The sequence below is a fragment of the Cyprinodon tularosa genome, unplaced genomic scaffold, assembly GCF_016077235.1.
Source record: "Cyprinodon tularosa strain WSP-4 unplaced genomic scaffold, ASM1607723v1 ctg74, whole genome shotgun sequence".
In the NCBI taxonomy this organism is placed as follows: Eukaryota; Metazoa; Chordata; class Actinopteri; order Cyprinodontiformes; family Cyprinodontidae; genus Cyprinodon; species Cyprinodon tularosa.
The window spans coordinates 2,503,450-2,523,835 of NW_024039496.1; the positions used below are offsets into that span (position 1 = coordinate 2,503,450).

Genomic DNA, 20,386 nt, shown 5'->3' on the forward strand with positions numbered 1-20,386 from the left:
ATTCTCTTGTTTAACATGCAGGATTCATTCTGAATAAAACTAAATTAGCTGAAACCATCCAGTTTAATCACAGTACTTATCAGGCATTTAACCATCTTTTCATCTTGAGATTTAGTGCCAAAGGACAAGTATTTGTTAATGTCAATCACCTAATTTAGCAATATTGATTATAATTATAGTATTATCATATTCTTCCTGAGCTGTCACAGTGTCTTTACCGATGCCTATTTCAATAGTAATTCACTTGCTTGTCAGTTTGTCACAGGTAGTGTGAGTAAGTTGTGTTGTATTGAGGCATCATTATTGAATATTGTCTTTGTAATTATGTCAAACATTTTCATTACTTTATTCATTTATTTATTTTTTTTTTTTATGGGAGTTTTTAGAAATCAGGTCATCAATACACCACTCTACTTTATTTAACAAGGAGAGTTTTCCCCCAATGAAATCAATACTTTTTAGTTCATAGAGTTTTACCTGAAAGTTTACCCATCTTCCCTTTAAAGTTAATGATAAATTCATACTAGTAATCAAATAACACAAAACTGAAAGAAGTTATAATAAGTGAAAATTTACAAAATTATGATAATTTCATAAAATAATATATCGCTTTTGAAATTTTCTTCAAGAAAAAATTCTAAAAAACAAACAGTATTAGACAAATTAAAGAACCTTGCTCATGAACAGTGAAACATCATACCTGTCAACAGGTGCAGAAATCTGACTGAACATTTCTTGAACATTACAGAAAACACCTGATTAATTGAATCTCTCAATGTTTTGCGCAACAGTTTATTTCAGGAGCTCCATCAGGCTTGTTTACTTGTTTTATTTATTAATATTTACATATATATGTCTATAAATATTCTGAGTCATGAATTCTATTTTATGTATTTTTTCTTATTATTACTTTTGTCAATTTCCATTATCATATCTGCTCTCTCAGCCTGTCATTTATGAATCAAGATGATTCTATGTCGTTGCTCTAATATCCATACTGTTGTCATGAATCGGTGTTTGTATGGTGGACCCAAACGCAGAGACCAGTAGGCAGAGGTGAAGGCAGGACAGAGAAACAGAGGAAGGGAGGACACAAGAGGGCAGCAGAGGACAACAAATGGATAACAGGAACAATCAGACCAGGACCATGACAGTACCCCCCACCTAAGGGCGGATCCCAGACGCCCTAAAATGTCCAGAAACTAAAAACAACCCACCCAGGGTTGGCGGAGGGGGAATCAGGCACAAAAACAGAAAAGAGTCCGAAAATCAAAACAACCCACCCAGGGTGGGCGAGGGAAACAAAAAGTCTCTGGAGGCCGTGGGGCCGGAGCTGAGAGAGATGCTCTGGAGGCCGGCCGTGGGGCCGGAGCTGAGAGAGACGCTCTGGAGGCCGGCGTCTCCAATGCAGCAGAAACCTAGGAGGAGGACGCCGCCTCCGCAGGATGCGCCGAGGAGGACGCCGCCTCCGCTTCAGCAGGATGCGCCGAGGAGGACGCCGCCTCCGCTTCAGCAGGATGCGCCGGGGAGGACACCGCCCCCGCTTCAGCAGGATGCGCCGGGGAGGACGCCGCCTCCGCTTCTGTTGCTCTGGAACAGGCTCAGAGGGAGCCGTCGACTGCGGCTCTGGAACAGGATCAGACGGGGCCGCCCACTGCGGCTCAGGAACAGGTTCAGACGGGGCCGCCCACTGCGGCTCAGGAACAGGATCAGGCTCGGACGGGGCCGCCCACTGCGGCTCAGGAACAGGATCAGGCTCGGACGGGGCCGCCCACTGCGGCTCAGGAACAGGATCAGGCTCGGACGGGGCCGCCCACTGCGGCTCAGGAACAGCCTCCGAAGGGGCCGCCCACTGCGGCTCAGGAACAGCCTCCGAAGGGGCCGCCCACTGCGGCACAGGAACCACCATGGAGGGGGACTTGAAGGCTTGGGGCGCCCGCTTAGGGGCCTTGGAGGCTTTAAGCGCCCGCTGAGGGGCCTTGGAGGCTTGGAGCCCCCGCCGAGGGGCTCTTGGAGCTGATGGCAGTGGCAGGAACAAAAAAAAATCTTCTCTCTCCCCATAAAAAAAGCTCCACAGGTCAGACTCCTGTAGATGGGGAGGGCTGAGGAGTTCACATGCCTGGTTCTCTGCTGGGTCCATGTTGTTGGCTGGATCCTTCTGTCATGAATCGGTGTTTGTATGGAGGACCCAAACGCAGAGACCAGTAGGCAGAGGTGAAGGCAGGACAGAGAAACAGAGGAAGGGAGGACACAAGAGGGCAGCAGAGGACAACAAATGGATAACAGGAACAATCAGACCAGGACCATGACAACTGTCTTTGTAAATTTTTTTTCATGCCTAATTTATTTATATATTTTTTTTGTAGGTTTTAGCTAGGTGCAAGTTTTTAACCTGTTATTTTTGACATTACGTTAAATGATTACTGATATGATTCTTTAGGTCAATATTGCCTTCTTTTCTCTAGTTACAGTACCTGGCGAAGATCACACAATGAAAACAAATGTTACACCACATGAAAAAGTTATTAACACAAATAACAACAACAACAAAATAACATTTGTAAATGATTTGTAGAAAATATCTAGCGAAGGGAACAGCAATGTGCATGGCTTCAGAATGCACTGTTAAACCTATGCACATATCTGCCAGTAATGATACAAGGAAAACACACATATATAAGTAAAAAATATCAGCTGGCTGATGTAAATGTCTAACTCTATTTGTGGCTCTTCTTTTGTTTATTTTGTTCTAACGTCATGTTCTTGACTTGTGTTATATTTAGTTTTTTGTTAGTTCCTTAACAATTAAACCAAGCATGGTTTTGTTATTACTGTTACAATAAGTTTATATATTTCCATTGCTTTCTTTTATTTTGATGCATGTCTTTTTTAACCTGTACTGGGCTCTGTGTTGGAATATTTTAATTAATCCTCTTTCTTTGCATTTAAAAAAAATGACAACATGCTTCATTAATAATAAACGAAAACGTATGTATAATATCACAGAACTGTACTTCATCAAAACTAAAGGTTTATAAAACACCTTATTCACTTAAATTTCACTATAGTAGCATTGAAAAAAAGCATCAGCAGCAACCATTAATCATCTCTCTCTCTCTGTGATACTGTTTTTTTCTCCTCTATCTCACCAAAGTGCTTCACATTCACAACGTATCCACTGATTGCAATTTGCAGATATATTTGGATGTGGATCTAGTGAATTGATTAATTGTTTTATTTGATTTCAGGATTTTGGAGTAAAATAGATGACCCTGACAGAAACATGCTCACATTGTCGCCACAGAGACACATTTGATATGCATACAAACCAGAAAATCAAGAAAGAATGAATCGTTTTTTATACTCTGTTTGAAATCTGCAGATAAACCTTCAAAGGAGAATGAGGGTAACAGGACTGATTACCCAAGGCGCCAAACGAATCGGCAGTCCAGAGTATGTCAAGTCATACAAAGTAGCATACAGTGATGATGGCAAAACCTGGAGAACATACAAAGTCAAGGGCAAAGATGAGGATATGGTAAGAGATCATCCACTTTTGTCTATCATTTCTCATATTGATAAAGGTTCATACTCATACATGTTCACTCAGAGAACAAAGACTATACCTATTGAAGGTCAAGGTAGAGGACATAATGAGATGGCTTTTTAATCAGCTCAAACATATAGGACACATCCATTTGCCCTTTACCCCTATCCACTTCCAGGACTTTTAGATTCAATTTATACGCTATTTGGGAATGAAGAGCCTCCAAATAGGCCACACAGCATTCTGTCATTCTTGACAGAAATCTACAGCTGTCCTTGTCTTATTCATTCAATGAGATGTACCTATTTTAAACTGTCCTTGAATGTTTCATAATTTAATCTATTTTTTGTATTTGTGGAAAATTGAAAAAAAACATGATGCTGCTTTAACTTCTCAAAAAAATAATTTAGTTAATATAATTTTTATTCAGTAACTCAAAAGAAAGTCTTGCAAAATTCATGGGGCACTAATTTAAATCATTATTTTTAACACACTGCTGGTTTTATGAATCATCAGGCTCAAATGATGCAGAAAGTTGTTGTTTTTCCCACTAATTTTCACTCATTGACCTAGAATGGCAGCATTTTGTTCACTGTGGGTAGCCACTACAGAGTGCAGTAGGTAGATTGTTATATTATAGCAGAGTTATATTTTTCACCATTCAATCTTCCCTCATCAGTGGGTGTTTTGTCCTGTTTAACAGATTTTCAGAGGAAACGTCGATAACAATGCTCCATCAGCCAACTCTTTCACACCTCCCATTGAAGCCCAATATGTACGTGTTTACCCTCAAGTTTGCAGGAGGCACTGCACCTTACGTATGGAGCTACTTGGCTGTGAGCTGACAGGTATGTGGTCTTTATTATACAAAAAAAATGTTTTAGATGCACCCATCAGAACGTTGGGTCCCAGTATTTAAGCTGTTTTTTTTTTTTTTTTTATCTTTGACCTATTTGTGACTTAAACTTCTCTTCAAAATGTCATAAAAATTAGAAAGCTATAAAGAAACCAAATTGTTTTGTCACTATGTATTTATAATTCAATGTACTGTAAAACACTGTTAATGTAAGAGAGTAAAACAGGGTTGTGCTGAAAAAGTAAAACTATCTGTGGCATTTTATGTTAAACTTGTTTAGCAAGACTTCTTTTTGAAGAGCAGTCCTTTCACTGTACTTCAAACATACTTTCTTAACTTTAAGGTTTGTAAAACACTGCTTACAGGTAATCTAGTATATTTCATAACATGGACATTTTAAGGTAGTTATAATAAACCTGCTTTTTTTTATTTCAGTCTATAGAGAGTAGGCCTTTAACTGCATAGTTTGATAAAAATCGATCCATCCAACCATCGATCTTCTCTCATTTATTCCATCAGCGTTACAGTTGGGCCGATGCCTATCAGTCTATGGGCGAAAGGCGGGGTACACTCTGGACAGGCCATCAGTCTGTCACAGGGCAACACAGAGATATACAGAGAAACACACCCATGCACACACATTTGCATCTAAGGACAATTTAGGAAAGCCAATTAAGTGAACCTTTTTGGACTGTGGTAGGGGTACTAGAATACCCAGAGAGAACCCACGCATGCACGGGGAGAACATTAAAAATTTCATGCAGAGAGAGTCGAACCCAAAAGTTCTTCTTGCTGCAAGGCAACAGTACTACAAACTGTGCCACTATGCAGCTAGTTTGATAAACATTTAGTTTAGATTGAATTTCTATCTTCTCATAGAATTTAGAAAGTTGCTAAAATCAGTTGACCGTCTCCAATTACACCTTAGTTCAATTTGATTTATCTTTATTTAGTGACAGCATCCAAATTAAAGACTGTTGTCGTAAAGGTGACTTAGTATAATTTTTTATGGTTTAATCTGTAATCAGGTTTTTTTTAATTCTATGGGCAGGTAGCATTGATAAAGCTCTTTTTTACATCTTCTCTGTTAAGTATGAAATGCACACAAATAAATCTGAACCCTTTCCTTCTTTAAGGTTGTTCTGAACCGCTTGGGATGAAGTCAGGCCATGTTCAGGATTATCAGGTCACGGCTTCCAGCATTTTCCGAACACTCAACATGGACATGTTCACTTGGGAGCCTGGAAAAGCTCGTTTGGACAAACAGGGAAAGGTTAATGCCTGGACAGCTGGACACAGTGACCAGTCGCAGTGGCTACAGGTAAACTATAATCTGATTTTGATCCTCTATTACTTATTGTATTCAGAGAAAAATCCACATTTCAGCTGGAAAATAACCTGATAGTCAAGTTCTTGCAGAAAGCTGGCTTTATATCTCATGCAAATGAATTTGACTATCTTTCATCACCCCCTCAGCCTCTGTTGCAGTATAATCATCTGTGGCTGCAATCCAGGTTTTCTGCCTTTATTAGACCTCTTAATCCTATTTGTTTTTATTATAGTGAATTATGCCAAAACATGTTTCTATTAAGAAAAGTACAATACACATATGCAAATGAATGTTAATTTGTGGATATTTCTTTTTAACAATATTAGAGCGTGTTGAAGGCTTGCAGGGCTCATAATAAACTACAGTATATCAGTAGTCCATCATCCTAACAATTGTGACCCATAAAACAACATATAATGTAGTTTTTCCTGAGAAAAGCCACAAATACCTTTTTCTTTGAGAGTATGAGACGACATCTCACTCCCAAGTATAGAGAATAGGCTGTCTTGTGAATGATCTTCTATATTTATATATATATATATATATATATATAAAAAAAGTAAAGATCAGGTTGAGATTTTTTTCTGGTAACTCTTTTGTCAAATTACAACCATGAACATCACTGTATTTTATATCTTTTTTTTTAATAAAGATTTGCAAAAGTGTATTGATTTTTCTTAATAAAAAATAGAATCCACTATTTAAGCAAGTACAGTAATTGAATATATCCTTGTAATCCTAGCTTTGCTCTGCATACCAAGGAGGTTTCTTTAAGAACATAAAAAAAAAAAAACATTAGTGAACAGACAGGACCTAGAAATACCAAGAAACACAAGAGAAAGGTCAGGGATAATGTGAAAAATGGGCTTTGCAGTATCCTGGTGCAGGGATGCTTTTCTGTAGCAGAAAAAAGGAAGATAGCCTGAATAGAATATGGAATAGCAAAGTACATATCAACTGTAAATGACAACCTGCAAAGAATTGCAATAGGACAGTAACCCAATGAGTTTGATCAAAAGTCTTCAGCATGCGACTGAAGGGGTGAAACTACTTATGGATTGCAGGGGTACTCCATGAGGGTCAGAAATTCTGTAATCACTCAGTCCTGGCAGATCCCTAAAGCCAGGGATGGACAACTTCACTGAAGGAAGGAGGTGACTTTATCTGACTCTTGTAGAGGATTTTATCGGGACGCAAACTTAACTAGATATAATAAAACTGCATTTTTGAATATATATTTTTATGTATGTTTATCTAACCAACATACAGTGCAGTAGCTTAACATATTGCTTATCCAAATACAGTTACAGCAATTGCACTCTTCTTTAGTAAATATAGGCACAAGGTTTGAAGCAAACAATAAGAACCATTTACTATGATTTCATTTTCCCTGAGTGTAAGAGTCCTATATGGTAGTGGTTTTTGTGTTGTTGTTTCAATGTGAAGTCAACTACAATAGCAGCCCTTGCAGCTTCAATAACATATTCGACTTAGCTTTTGCAATGTGCTATAGAAGTGACTTATATTAAAATCATTCCTGGCAGATAGCATCTCTAAGCAGACTGAACACAGAAGTTTGCCTGAAAATTCATGTGATTTCCTCCATCCAGTTTTCTATTTCCTGTTTTCTCTGCTCCCTGCCATGTCTCTTTTTCACTGTATTATTACAACTACTTCATTACTGCAAAGACATTTTTATGTATTTTTTCTAATTTTTCTAAATTAACTTTTAAATGAAATAGTGGGCCATACATGGCCTGGGAGCTGCCAGTTTCCCATTCCTTTGCAATAACCCAATTGGGCAAGGCCAGGCTAAAAATATGCTGGATTTAGTTTGTTTAAAACAAGCATAGCGACCTGAATATCGCCAAAGCTAAAATAAATAAATAAATAAATAAATAATAATAAGGATAATACAGGAGGGTGTTAAATCCTGCTTGGCATTTCTGCCTGTCGCACCTCCTCCGGTGCCCATGGGTCAGCTGCAGGCTTATTTATAAATAAATAAATAATAATAATAATAATGTATGTGCCACCTTACCAGAGGTTCTAAAAGTTGGCATTAAGACCAAGCTGTGGATACATTCTTGATGTGTGTTAAACACACATATATTCTTGTCTTGCTACTTTATGTTACAAGGTAACATAAAGTTTGATATTTAGCGAGTTTCAACCCATTCTTTGCCCTGATCCCGACAGTAACATTAAAGCTAGTCATTATCAGTGTATACCTAACCTTGTTCCTAAACTCAATTCACACCACGGTCGTAAACCTATTTGCAAAAAAGAATGGTAGGACCAGCAAAATGTCCTCCGTTTTTTTTTTTACAAATGGTCTTCAAATTGATGGAAAAGTTGAACGAATCGTTCTCCCTATGAGGTACTACAATACAGGAGTACACACACACACGCTCAGGGTCCTGACATGGTTTCTGCAGCAACCAGACAGTCAATGAATGAAAATCCCTCATTTAGATCAAAGGATAGATTTAAGAATCCTTGAGTTAATGGCTCTGGATATAAACCCAGTTGATGACCTGCAGCAATTGTTGAAGTGTTATAATCTCAGATGCATTCCATTTTGTCAGACAGAGCTTAAACTTCTTAAAGAAGGCTTGACCTGTATTTATATGAAGGTGAAAACTTTCAGATTTAATTTTGTAAAACTGTTACACTTTATATGCACACTCTACTTTGTATTTTAAGTGAAAAACAATTCAGTTTTTGGTTAAGACGCTACAAAGTATGGAAAGGTTTAAGTTGGACTGATACCTGTGCAGCAAACTATAGCTATGACACTCTTCACATTCTGCTGTCACAATGATTTGCCAGCTGTAATTGGATTTGGTTCATCCAGACATTTTGTTGTAATTATTACCATGCTTAAAGCTCTTATCAGGGATGATGACATGCAAGGATGTTGGCTCAGGGAGAAAGGCACTTAGGGAGGACCAATCTATGCCATAGATCTCAGCTGAGCGTAATTGATTGCTTTAGGTAAAAAGGAAAACTTGCGGTCTCATATTACATGTTGTGCTGGCAGGAAAGGGGAGATACTACACAGATGCAGTAAGAAAATCAATGGCTTCCATTTCCCAAGTCAGAGACTGTGCACACAGGCATATATGATGTCTTGAGTCAAACAGACATGGAGAGTAATTTATCAAACTGTGCTTTTGCAAATGTATAGTAAAGCAATTGCTTGAACTGGGTGGTTTATATATTAAAGTATCATCTTATGTGCATTTGTTCAGCTGCAATATTGGGTATCAGCTTTTAAATGGTTGTCATGGTAGGTAATTGATACTCCGCACTAGCACTGAATAGTTTAAAGTGTCAAAGACTAATGGAATTAATCAGCCTTAATGATGAAATAAGTATTCCTATTAATCAAGAAGGTTGTTACATTATGTAGTGGAGGCAGGAGGAATGTTTATGCAAAGACTAAAAGATATAATTTAGGTTTATTGATGGATGTAACTGGTTAGAAACAGAAACTTGTGCAAGTAGTGAAGAAATTGGGTCCTAAATTTAAAATGTTTACAGAGAAGTCAAAGAACGCATTTACTTCTTAGTCAAGTCTAATTATTGAAATTGCATCTGCAGATGATACATCTGAATTGCTTTGTGTCTGTGCACTGTAAGTCAAAAGAGAAACTAGAGTGCTAAATGCATTATCCTAGCTTAGGTTTTCCTGACATGACAAGAGATAAATTTACAAAGAGGGGAGAATCAAAACATAATCTCTCAAGTTGTTTTCAGGGCTCTATGAGAATGAGCTGCCAAGTGCTCCAGCTGCCATGAGCTGATTACTTAATTATGAGGCTTAACATGTCCAGAGAGCAAAGAGAGATTTGTTAGAGATGTGTCTAATGGTTACACATTTCGCACTTTGTCTTTGTCAACACAAGCACACTATAGTTGTTTGTAGACCAGTATTATTCAATTTTGTGCTTAATCACATGCCTTAGAGAAGAATAAAGATGTTTTTTTTTTCTTGTTGTTTTTTTTTTTTTATGGGGGAGCAAGGTTTTAAATGAAATAGGGTTTTAACCAGGGTTCAATGGTTTCCCTTAATTAGATAGTTTGAAAGTAAAAGGTGGGTAAGGTACCTGAAGATTTTTCTCAAGAGTACCACTACGTTTACAATTTTCTTACTCAAAAAGGAGTGAAAGGAGAACTAGAGAGTGAAGAGAAAAGAAAACTGGCCCCAATGTGCTGTAAAATACTGTTAGAGAGCGGATAAGTCAAACATCTGTGCTAGGAAAAGCTTGTATAGTCTATTCAGCATAACTAAATGGCTCCAACTGACTGAATAAAGCATTTTTCCTTTTTTTTCCTAAAAGCATAATTCAAATTTTACATTGTGGTTCAATAATATGATGTGGATAAAAATAAAAATATGAAATGTTACAAAGTCCAGGAATTCAAACTTTGTATATAATGTATACTTCTTCAACTATTTACTTTGCAGTATCTGCTTTTCTACATTGCAATGAAAAGACAGACCACTTTAACAATTAAGGCGTTAAGTATTTGGTATTTGACCCAATGTTCAACTTTTGGAGTTCAAATATTTTGGACACCCAGAACAAATTTGATCTGGAAGCACCATTAGTCTGACTGCACATTTTTCTGAACTGCAATAGGACCTTGTGATTTAACATTAATGGATAATGTATATAGCCACACCCAGAACTACGACAAGTTGATTGACCAAATGCAGCAGAAGTAAGGCAATGGAAGAAGTAACATGTAAATAAGGTAACAAATTTTAGCCTTGGGTACATGTCATCTAAGAACTAGTATTGACAAGTTGTTAAAAACTCCTGAAAACAGGCCTCACCAGCCTTTTTAAGGCTGAGACCTACTTCATGGGTACTGAGTCACAGGAAGGGCTACCAATATTGACCTGTGTAATAGAGGCGTCAGTGTTCACTTAAACTTCATACATAATGAATATGTTTTTATTGTTTCTGTTATTTCTAAATTTCTATACATGCTATATGAATTATTGAAAAAAGAGCAACAGAATAAAATAAAATTTCAAACTAAGCCCACTGGTGAGTTGTTTTATTCTCAGAAGACGCTGAGGGCAAAAGAAGTACAGTACTTTTTTTTGAATCAGCAACTTGGTGCTTCACTATAGAGCCTCAGAGTTTCTTCTACAGTTATTTGTCTTCTAATCAGACACAATCTACATAAGTGTTATAAACAAGAAATCCTCTGCAGCAACACAGAAAATGACATCTGAAATAGTGAATGAACTGGTAAGTTTAGATGAAAAGGTATTTCAAGATAAAATCTGTCTTGACTTTGATATTGATTTTTATCCATCTCAACTAATTGGTTTAAGACAAAGTTGAAGAGTCACATTAGGTCTTTAAGTGTCCTCCAGCCAGCTGCTCCTCTTCCTTTTCATGTGGTGCTTCTGTTATGCAAGGATTACGTGCAGATCCCTGTCTGCAGGCATGGCTCAGCATGAGCTTTCAATTTTAATGGCTACCTTTAGAGTAGGGTGGAGGGGGATGCACTTTTTCCAATAATAGGTCTTGACAAAGATATAAGTACACAGAAAAATGTGTATCACCTGTGGCAGTTCTGAACAAGTGAGCAAACAAGCTTCTTCTGACTCACCTGCACAGCAGTCACACAGCAGACAGCAAATCCCAATTCACAGCAACACTTCAGTCTCTCACAAAATTCTGAATGATGAGGGTTCATTTAGTGTTGGGAAAGATAAAAAGGGACTTGGACATTTTAGAATTCCCAGAATATATGCACATCTTTTATGTCAACAACACTGCATCCCAATAACTAACACTGTTATGTAAATTGATAAATGGTAATGTCAATGGGTTTGCAGGCATGGGATTGTTTGGTTAGCCTTGTGGGGAAAAAAAAAAAAAAAAAACCAAACAAACTGCATCACGTCATTTGCAACTTGTCAGATTTATTTACAGCCTGCAAAGGTTACAAACAAGCCTTGATAATAATTTCTCACTGGTGGTCCATTAGTTATCCCCTGCCTCAGAGGTTTTCATAGCCAATTATCTCCCCAAAGTGATAAATATGTGTTTTGCGTGGCTGTGGCACACAGATAATCCCCTCTGCATCCAATGACAACAGAGTTGGTGTGAAAACTTTGACTCAACAGTGGATGGTCTGGCAGATTGAATGTTAATACAGCAATAGTATTTCCCACAGAGTCCCAGAAGTGCTACACAGGATATAAAAATGTATTTACACGTGCTCAGAGACTGTGTATGTATTAACTATACATGGTTTATATAAGCAGAGTAATTCTAAGAGGCTATAAGATAAATAAATATGCAGAGTTTATACAGATTATACAGGAAAGTTAATTATTATGTGTTTATTATATATATATATATATATATATATTAGTGCTGTCAAAATTATCGCGTTATTAACGCGTTAACGCGAGGCCATTTTAACGGCGATAATTTTTTTAACGTGAGATTAACGCTATGTGGTTTTATGGTACAATTTTCCAAGTACATCCCGCTGCAGCCTGCGGGAAGGCGGGGCTATTTTCCCCCAGTGTATGCATTTCTCATAGGCTTCGAGAGCGGACCTCCTCAAGGGAAAAAGACGCTCATACACTGGGTGACGCTAGTGCCTTTTCTTTAAGCCCCACCACCAACAAACAAGTTGAGTGTCTGGTAACTAGTAGCAACCTGAAATACGCTGAGAAAACTGATTACTGAGGTGAAATGGAATCTGCTACGGCACTCTTGTCGGTATCGTGTGTGTGTGTGTGTGGGTGGGTGTGTCTGTGTGTGGGTGAGTGGGTGTGTGTGTGTTCTCATTTTTGTTAAGAGGCTGAAAAGTAACTTTCTAGAGCATAGACTACCTTCATCTAGTGATGTCGGTCTATTGATTTTGATGTATTGATTGAAAATTGTTCATTATTATCTTGGTTAATTAACATCTAATGTTAACTCTACTAAATTTTATAGCAGTAGGGTAAAATGCTTGTCTTTGTTCAAAAGACTGTATTAACTGTAAAGACTGTCTTTTACATCAGCCTGTTTTCAGGGCCTTTTTTTTGGCTACATATTTGTTATTTTTTACTACATGCCTCCCCATCTTCTTGCCATATGTTTCTATGGCATAAATCAGTATCTGTGACCTGTTTTCATTTAAAAAAAAGAACATCGGCACAAACCTAGCCTGTATGTATTTTTTTGTATGTCATCGAGAGTATTTAAATGATTTTCAATCAGGAAAAAAAATGTGCGATTAAAATGCGATTAATCGCGAGTTAACTCAGGCATTGATGCGATTAATCGCGATTAAAAAATTTAATCGATTGACAGCACTAATATATATATATTTGTCAATTACAGTATTTTTGCTGTTACTAAAGAAAAGAAAAACTGCACACATTTGTATTTGAAGTAAAAAGTATCAAAGCATTATTGGGTTTTACTGTGTGGACAAACAATGTCTGCTAGTTTTCTGACAAGGTAATGGCTTTAATTACCTACCATATTAGGATTCAGCTCTGCTTCTGTCCAAATGGTTCATCAAATGGGGATCATATCTTTATGAGACCTATATTCATTTAATAATCATTATTTACTACCTGCCTGAGTAAATATTGATGTTTATGCACTGTTTGAATGATATTTGCAAATATTGTATTAACAGTTTAATCTGTGAGATCAAGAAATCCAACTGACTGTGAAAAAATTTGCAAATATCGGCCAATATTTGCCAAACACACATGATCAGAGCATCATCAACATGTTTGGAGGTCTTCTTAGGAGGATGCTGGAAGAAATAAAACAGCAGTTTACAAGGTAAATACACTGGGGGTTCGAATTGACTCTCTGCAGGCAAAGGGGTAAAAGAAGAAAGCACAGTAGGGGATTATAAACAGCGACAGGGAAGGGAAATAAATAGACAGAACAAAGTGACCCATCTATAGGATTTCAGTGAAGTGTTCCTCAAGCTCCTGCTCTTGATTTAATTCAAATACTAGTTTCAACATATACATTTCACAATACCTTTTATAATAGTTAATAAGTCTTCTTCCTGTGTAATATCCATAAGAGTTTAATCTAATATTATCAAGGACTCTTTTGTATGCCCTTTAGACAGGTGTGCCTCAATAATGTAATCAGCTCAGCAATTCAATTAAAATATGAAACGATTACATACTGTTGTATATAGGTTAATTACCAAGAGTAATTCATTTTAAGGTGACACTTTTTCTTCTTTTAGGACTTTTCTTAAATATCAAAATATGACAGACCTTCATTATTATGCCAAAGCCTGATGATTCAACATCCTTGTTTAAGTTATCAGTCATCTTGGTCATGGGAACCTCAACGGGTTTAAATTGTAAGCAACCTAATTTTGCCCCATTTTTTAAAAAAAGCTTCGACATCTGTCAAGGAGTCTGTCAATTCTGTCGGCTCGCAAACTTTAATTTATGCTCTGATGTTTTAAACAACTTGCAGGTTTATCAAAGACCCAGCCATCATTCTCCTAGGTAGCTAAACTTTTCAGTTGTGTATGAGTTATTGTGTTTGGCCATTTTAGTCTTGATGATTGAGCTCATATAATTTCTTTGGAAGGGGTTCTAGGACTAAATTGTAAGTGCTCAAAAGTTAAAAACCCCACACATCCTGCCACCTATTTAAGTCTGTTTTGTGACTGATGATTCAGCATTTTTTCTAGCAGACAGTCTCTTAAAGAGGTTGACAAAGCGTATTGCTTTGCTTTTCACAGGGTACTGTATTCAATTCAATTTATGTATAAAGCACCAATTTACAACACATAACCTCAAGGCACTTTATAGAGACAATTCATCAGGTCATACAATCTGATTGGTTAAAAGTTTTCTATCTAAGAAAAAATGCTATTTGCATTGACTTTGCAGCTCATTCCTCCTGGATGAAAATGCAGCAACAGCAGACATTGGCTTTCACTGTATCATCAACTACAGGAATTTGTTTTACAGGAAGAATCCTCCAGCAGAACTGGACTCAGTGTGAGTGGCCTTCTACCAAGTCCAGGGATTCACGGAGACAAAATCAGACATAAAAAAAAGAACATAGAGGCACTGATCCAAAACAAATCTGCAAGTTGTGATGGCATAAGTTAGAACCTTTGAACATGCTATAGTTGTGTGACAGAACTGGGTTGGAGCCATTTATTTGCTGCCATAGGCCAAACATTTCTGTGCAGTCAGCAATTTCTAGAGAAGTTTAATCCCAGGGAAGCAAAGACTATGCCTCTGAGCACCCTTTTTGGGTTTCTCAGATGACTTTCAAAGGAAATAGTGTAAATCTTTATATTATATCTTTTAAATACTCACTATTATGTTATTCTTATACATTTTCTGAGGTCCATATTTATTTGACCATTTTCTTTTATAACCTTTTTGCTGCTGTAAACACCAGAATTTCACCAATCTGGGACAATAAAAGGATTTTCTATTCTGTTCTATTCTATTTTATTACATTTTGAAATCAATTTGCTGTTTCAGCTTAGATATGAATTACAACATGGCTACACTGTTAGTATAGTTTTCCATTTCAATGTTTCCTCTATTATTGTCTATATTCAACACATTTACTGGAATCCATAAAGCCGCAATTTATTTTTTTCTGCCTCTCCACAATCTGTTGTTTGTGTCCTCCACATTTTAGTAGTTGCCGTATCAGTTCCCCTTAGCAATGCTATTGCTCTTGTGTGTTGAACTGTAAATAAACCAAAGGGGTTTGAGTGAAGAATGTTTCAAAGCAAAGTCAGAAATCATGTTACTTTTTATTGATTTACATTTTTTCTGATAGTACTTAGATGAAATAACATATTTTTTCTTCTCTCTGGATAAATATTTAAAAACCTACCTATACCATAAACTGTAGGGTTACTGTTCACCAGACAGTAGGAAAAGCTGAAATATACTGTCTGCTATTTTGAAAATTGAGGGACAGAATTCCCCTTCTCAACTATTTCCACTTCTGCTGGTTTCATTCCTGTCAGCCCTTTTCCCAATCATTCCCTGGCCTGGTGCTTCATGTTTTTTGGCCTGCTTGAGAGCAGTTCTGAACAGGGTCTGTATCTGATGCGAACAGTGTGTTATTAACTAAATGGCCATTGGCGAGATCAATGGTATATCATGGCAGCTCAGTGTGTAGAAAGTAATGGAGTCTGCAAAGGTAGCATAGAAAGTGACAATCCACAGATTTAACTGCAAACTGTGGTGCGAGGAAAAGCTTCAAAAACGTGTGACTACAAAAACAGGAAGCTCAAACAAAAAAATCATGTGCATGCGAATGTTTGTTTTACTTTGTATGTTTGGTCTTTGAACTTATCCTGTGTTTTATTGGCTTACATTTAACCATAAAACAAACGTGAAGCCATGCTTGAAGGTTGATAACATCTTTTAAAATAGAACATGTAAAATGTAAAATTTTAAAATAGAACAGGAATTACATGGAGAAGAGTGCTAGCTCAGTAGTAAAAACCAGAACACTTTCATTCTAAAAAAGTTTGAAGTATCTGGTCCTATCCCCAGTGACTGCCATTCTTGGTCCTTCAGCATAACTCTTAGCTACAGATTGATTACAGGTCTCTGCAAGCTGCTTACTGCTCTTTAAATGTGATGGGATAAGATCGGAGACTTTAGACAAGTAAAGAGTATACGTATTATTGTTCGACAATTTTAGGCACTGTGTTTTACCTTAATGAGAAAGACAGACAAAATCATAAGTTAACCGTAAGACGCACATATGATCACTCACCTTTTATAGACTTCAGCGGTTGACGTCGGGCAAGTGGCTTTCACATTTCATTTGCCCAGAAACAATTTTTACTTGCCCAGTATAATGTTTGATAAATATAGTTCCTAATATTCATTTTTGTATATATATATCAATGAAACATGTTTGTTTTTTAAATGTTTTTTTTTGTAATTCAGTAAGTTTACAGGTTCCTGGTGTGTATTTGCATGCGTCAGATAATGAACCCAATCCTACATTACCGTGTTAACATGCTTTTGAATCCTTCCTGCACATTCTTTTCAAACTAAACTTTGCTTTAAACTGTTTTGTGCTTGGAAAAATATAAATTGTAATGTAAAAAATCCAAAAAAAACTTGATAGGTTATAAACTTACACTACTACTACTCACCAATTTAACATGTTTAGCTCTATAACATTTAAATGCACCACTCCAATGTCTATGAGAAAAAAATTTTATGAACATTTTTTAATGTATGACCACTGTACAGAAGACTGCCATATGATAGAAATATTTACACTGTGCGCATACAGTTATTATTATTATTATTTTCCTAATCCCTGACTGATCATTTGTAATCTAGTGTGTATTATAGTATAGATTAAATTAAGCATTCAGCTGGTGCTCTGCAGAATTCTCTCCCCAAGAGCTGAGTCACGCCATCTAGCGGAAAATCATGTGGCTTTTTTAAATCACGCGAGAATGTGTACAAAACAACAAAGATGGCGCCGGCAACGCTTGTGGGTCGTTTTCAGCGAATGTCGGTGATTTTAAAGTTGTGTTGAGTGCTAATTTTTTTTTGCGATCATTGCACTTGCCCGGCGGGCAAATGCACTGAAATTTGCACTCACCCGACAATAAAAACTACTTGCTCCGGGCGATCGAGCAATGGTTAACATCGAGCCCTGGACTTTCACATTTTGAATCACTGTACCAGAGTTAAATCATTGAAATATTAGCGCCAGTGCTGCAACTTTGACTTGCGTAGACCAGAGTTGGAATTTTGAGTTGACCGTAGAGCAGACAGCTGAGTCATACTCAGAGATTTTGATGCTTGGAATGGGGTGGATGTTGAAGGGACTGGCTTGAGAGGCTTTAAGGAAATGATGACTTAGTAAAAATAACATTTTTAAATGGCTACACTAGATACCTAAATTATATACAGAGGTCACAGCAACATATCTGTTACTGATTACAGCTAAAAGAGTCAGAAGCGGTATCCAGTACTTGGAAGTGTGGGGAACTGCTGCCAGTTGTAATATTCCATTTTTTTTTATGGCACCAAATGCAGCGCATATATAGTTGCCAGTCTGACTAGAAAGTGAGACTAGTGTGCATTCCAATCTCATACACGTTCACTCAATTCATATCTGGGACGTGCTAAACTCTCCTCGTGCTCTCATCGTACTCACCGTCCTTGTTCATCCCAAGCTATTGATAAGTTTAGAAGCACAGCAGTGTGCGCGTTCTGTTACGTCCTGTCTCAAAGGCCCATTAACACCAGCTCTGTGCTCGGCTGTCTCTGCACTTGCGTCTTCCTTAAAAACTGTGTGTAAACAGTTTAGTTTTAGTTTTTCAAGGATTTAATCCTTCTCACCTTTTTCACCCTTCACTCGTTTTCGTGTCTGAAAACCTTAATAAAACAGCTGATACAATTGTCCCTATGGAAAAAAGAATGTGTCTCTGAAATAAATCTTTCTGAGATCTTTGCTCAGGATCATAGAAGGCTGGATTTAGGCTTCAAGTCAAAAATCCAGTTATCTGTTATTCAAAGGAAGAAGAACTGGCTCTGTCTGGTATCGGGATGTTCAGAACTGTGACTAGAAAAGGGCCTTAGGAAGCCTTTATAACTGCTATATTGTTTAAGGGCTGTCTAACAAGATTTTCCTGAAATGTTGTGAGAAATATAATGCAAAAGATCACAGTCCTTTGGAATAAATAAAGGGAGGTAATAGAGTACAGTGATTTTGATGGTTACAAATGGCCTATTCTTTCAGTATTGAATTTTATTAATTCATTGTCAAACAATTAATTTTTCTATTCGTTGTTGAGATATTACTTAGTAGATACTAGTAACCTGGCTTAATAATCATTTTTTTATTTATTATTGTTATTGTTATAGGAATTGTTATAGGAATACTGATTATAATTAATTTTAACATATTCTTGTTTAGTTGAAGCTTTGACTGATCCCTAAAACCCATTTATCAAAACCACTTTTTTTAACATAATGAGACATTAGGTAAAGTTTTAATTCATATTCTTGTTTAGTTGAAGCTTTGACTGATCCCTAAAACCAATTTATCAAAAAACACTTTTTTTTAACATAATGAGACATTAGGTAAAGTTTTAATTCAGCTTAACAAGTAAGAACACATTAGAGAGATGAATTAAAGTCAAAACCTGCTCAGTAATGCCAACAGCTCATGTTTAATTCATGACACAAAGCTCGATAACATCAAGCTTTCTGTTCGTCTGCTGTAGCAGATATCACCCTGGCAGAGCAAGTCAGCAGGGTGACAGTGACAGAATAATCTTGTCCTCCTCAGGGTGTGTACAGTAAATGCATAATATCAGATGGGTAAAATCCAAGATTAACCAACATGATCAGTCTTCTGCAGTTCTGAGATAGTCTGTCACTATGTCTGTTGTCTTATCACTAATTATTTATGGCAACAAATGCAAGGTTATGTTAGCTTTAAGGTAGAATATACCCTATTTGGTCAGTTACATTTCCTAAAATTCCACAAATCCTCATGCTTTGAGCCAAGTTATACAAGCAATACTTGAAAGAAGGCAGATGTTCAGTTAACTGTTTTTTCAGGGTTAGAAAAGCATTGCTTCCCTCCTTGGAGGCGCTGGACAGTTTGCCAAAATAACTTGAAGGTCAACTTATAGTCTTTCTCCATTGCCTCTCCAAACTCTTCCCAGCCCCTTATTTTTGGCTTTGCCAGGCAGCGGCTCGCTTGGCCGCACAATGCTTGCTACCTCAGTGGCGCAGTGGGTAACACTGCTGCTTGCAGCAAGAAGGTTCTGGGTTCAATTCCAGGCCTGGGGTCTTTTTGCATGTTCTCCCTGAACATTCTGAGTTTTAATGTTTGAGACTTCTGTAATATTTATCATCAAATCTTTTTATTGTGTCAGTGGAGGTGGGGGGGGGGGGGGGGGGGGGGGGGGGCAATAGTTTCTCTAAGAATTGGCCCAAAAATATCGGCAGCACATTTAAGGGATTGGTTAGACTGATGTCTTCAGCGCTCTATTTCTTTAAATGGTGAGGATTTCTTCAAATTACACCAAATAAAAACATAACATTTAGAATGATACTGTTACTGCTGATCTTTAAAGAAAACTATTTTAAACAGAATTTCAAACAGAATAGGGGGCTGCGTAATGACAAGTTTTTTTATGCCTAAATAAAGGTTATTAAATTTTCTAAAGATTCTTTTAATCTTATAAATGAATTTCACTGGAATGCATTTTCTCAATTATTGAATAGGATGGTACCGCTGTCCTATTCTAATTTTTTATTAATTGACAACATAAAAAATGCTTATCTTGCTGTAATATATACAGGTTATTTGTTAATATAGAAATACAAATATGTGTATAATTTATCATCAATTAATTCATAATTTAATTGTTATAATTATTTTCTGTCACCTTTGACAATATCTGCTGATGTAACTCTTTGAAACTAGTATATTGATGAATAGGACTTGGGCCCTCTTTGCCAAGTCTTGCCTTCGCAGATGTGCGACCTAGTATTGGAGAGCCACAATTTTGTTTGCAGCAGATTAACAGGAAACAAACTTTGAGACTTGGCAAAGTTTTATTAGTGTGTGTGTGTATGTTCACTACTTTTTGTGAAATA

General features: G+C 37.0%; 1 protein-coding gene across 1 annotated transcript in view; it reads left to right on the forward strand.

Moving 5' to 3' along the window:
• LOC119773038 (EGF-like repeat and discoidin I-like domain-containing protein 3) overlaps positions 1-20,386 on the forward strand; it is a 158,973-nt gene that overhangs the window by 108,645 nt on the left and 29,942 nt on the right. Inside the window, exons 6-8 of the mRNA XM_038269832.1 lie at positions 3,383-3,538; positions 4,251-4,395; positions 5,540-5,724. Of these exons, the coding sequence (XP_038125760.1) occupies positions 3,383-3,538; positions 4,251-4,395; positions 5,540-5,724 (486 nt within the window). The remainder of the gene's footprint in view (positions 1-3,382; positions 3,539-4,250; positions 4,396-5,539; positions 5,725-20,386) is intronic.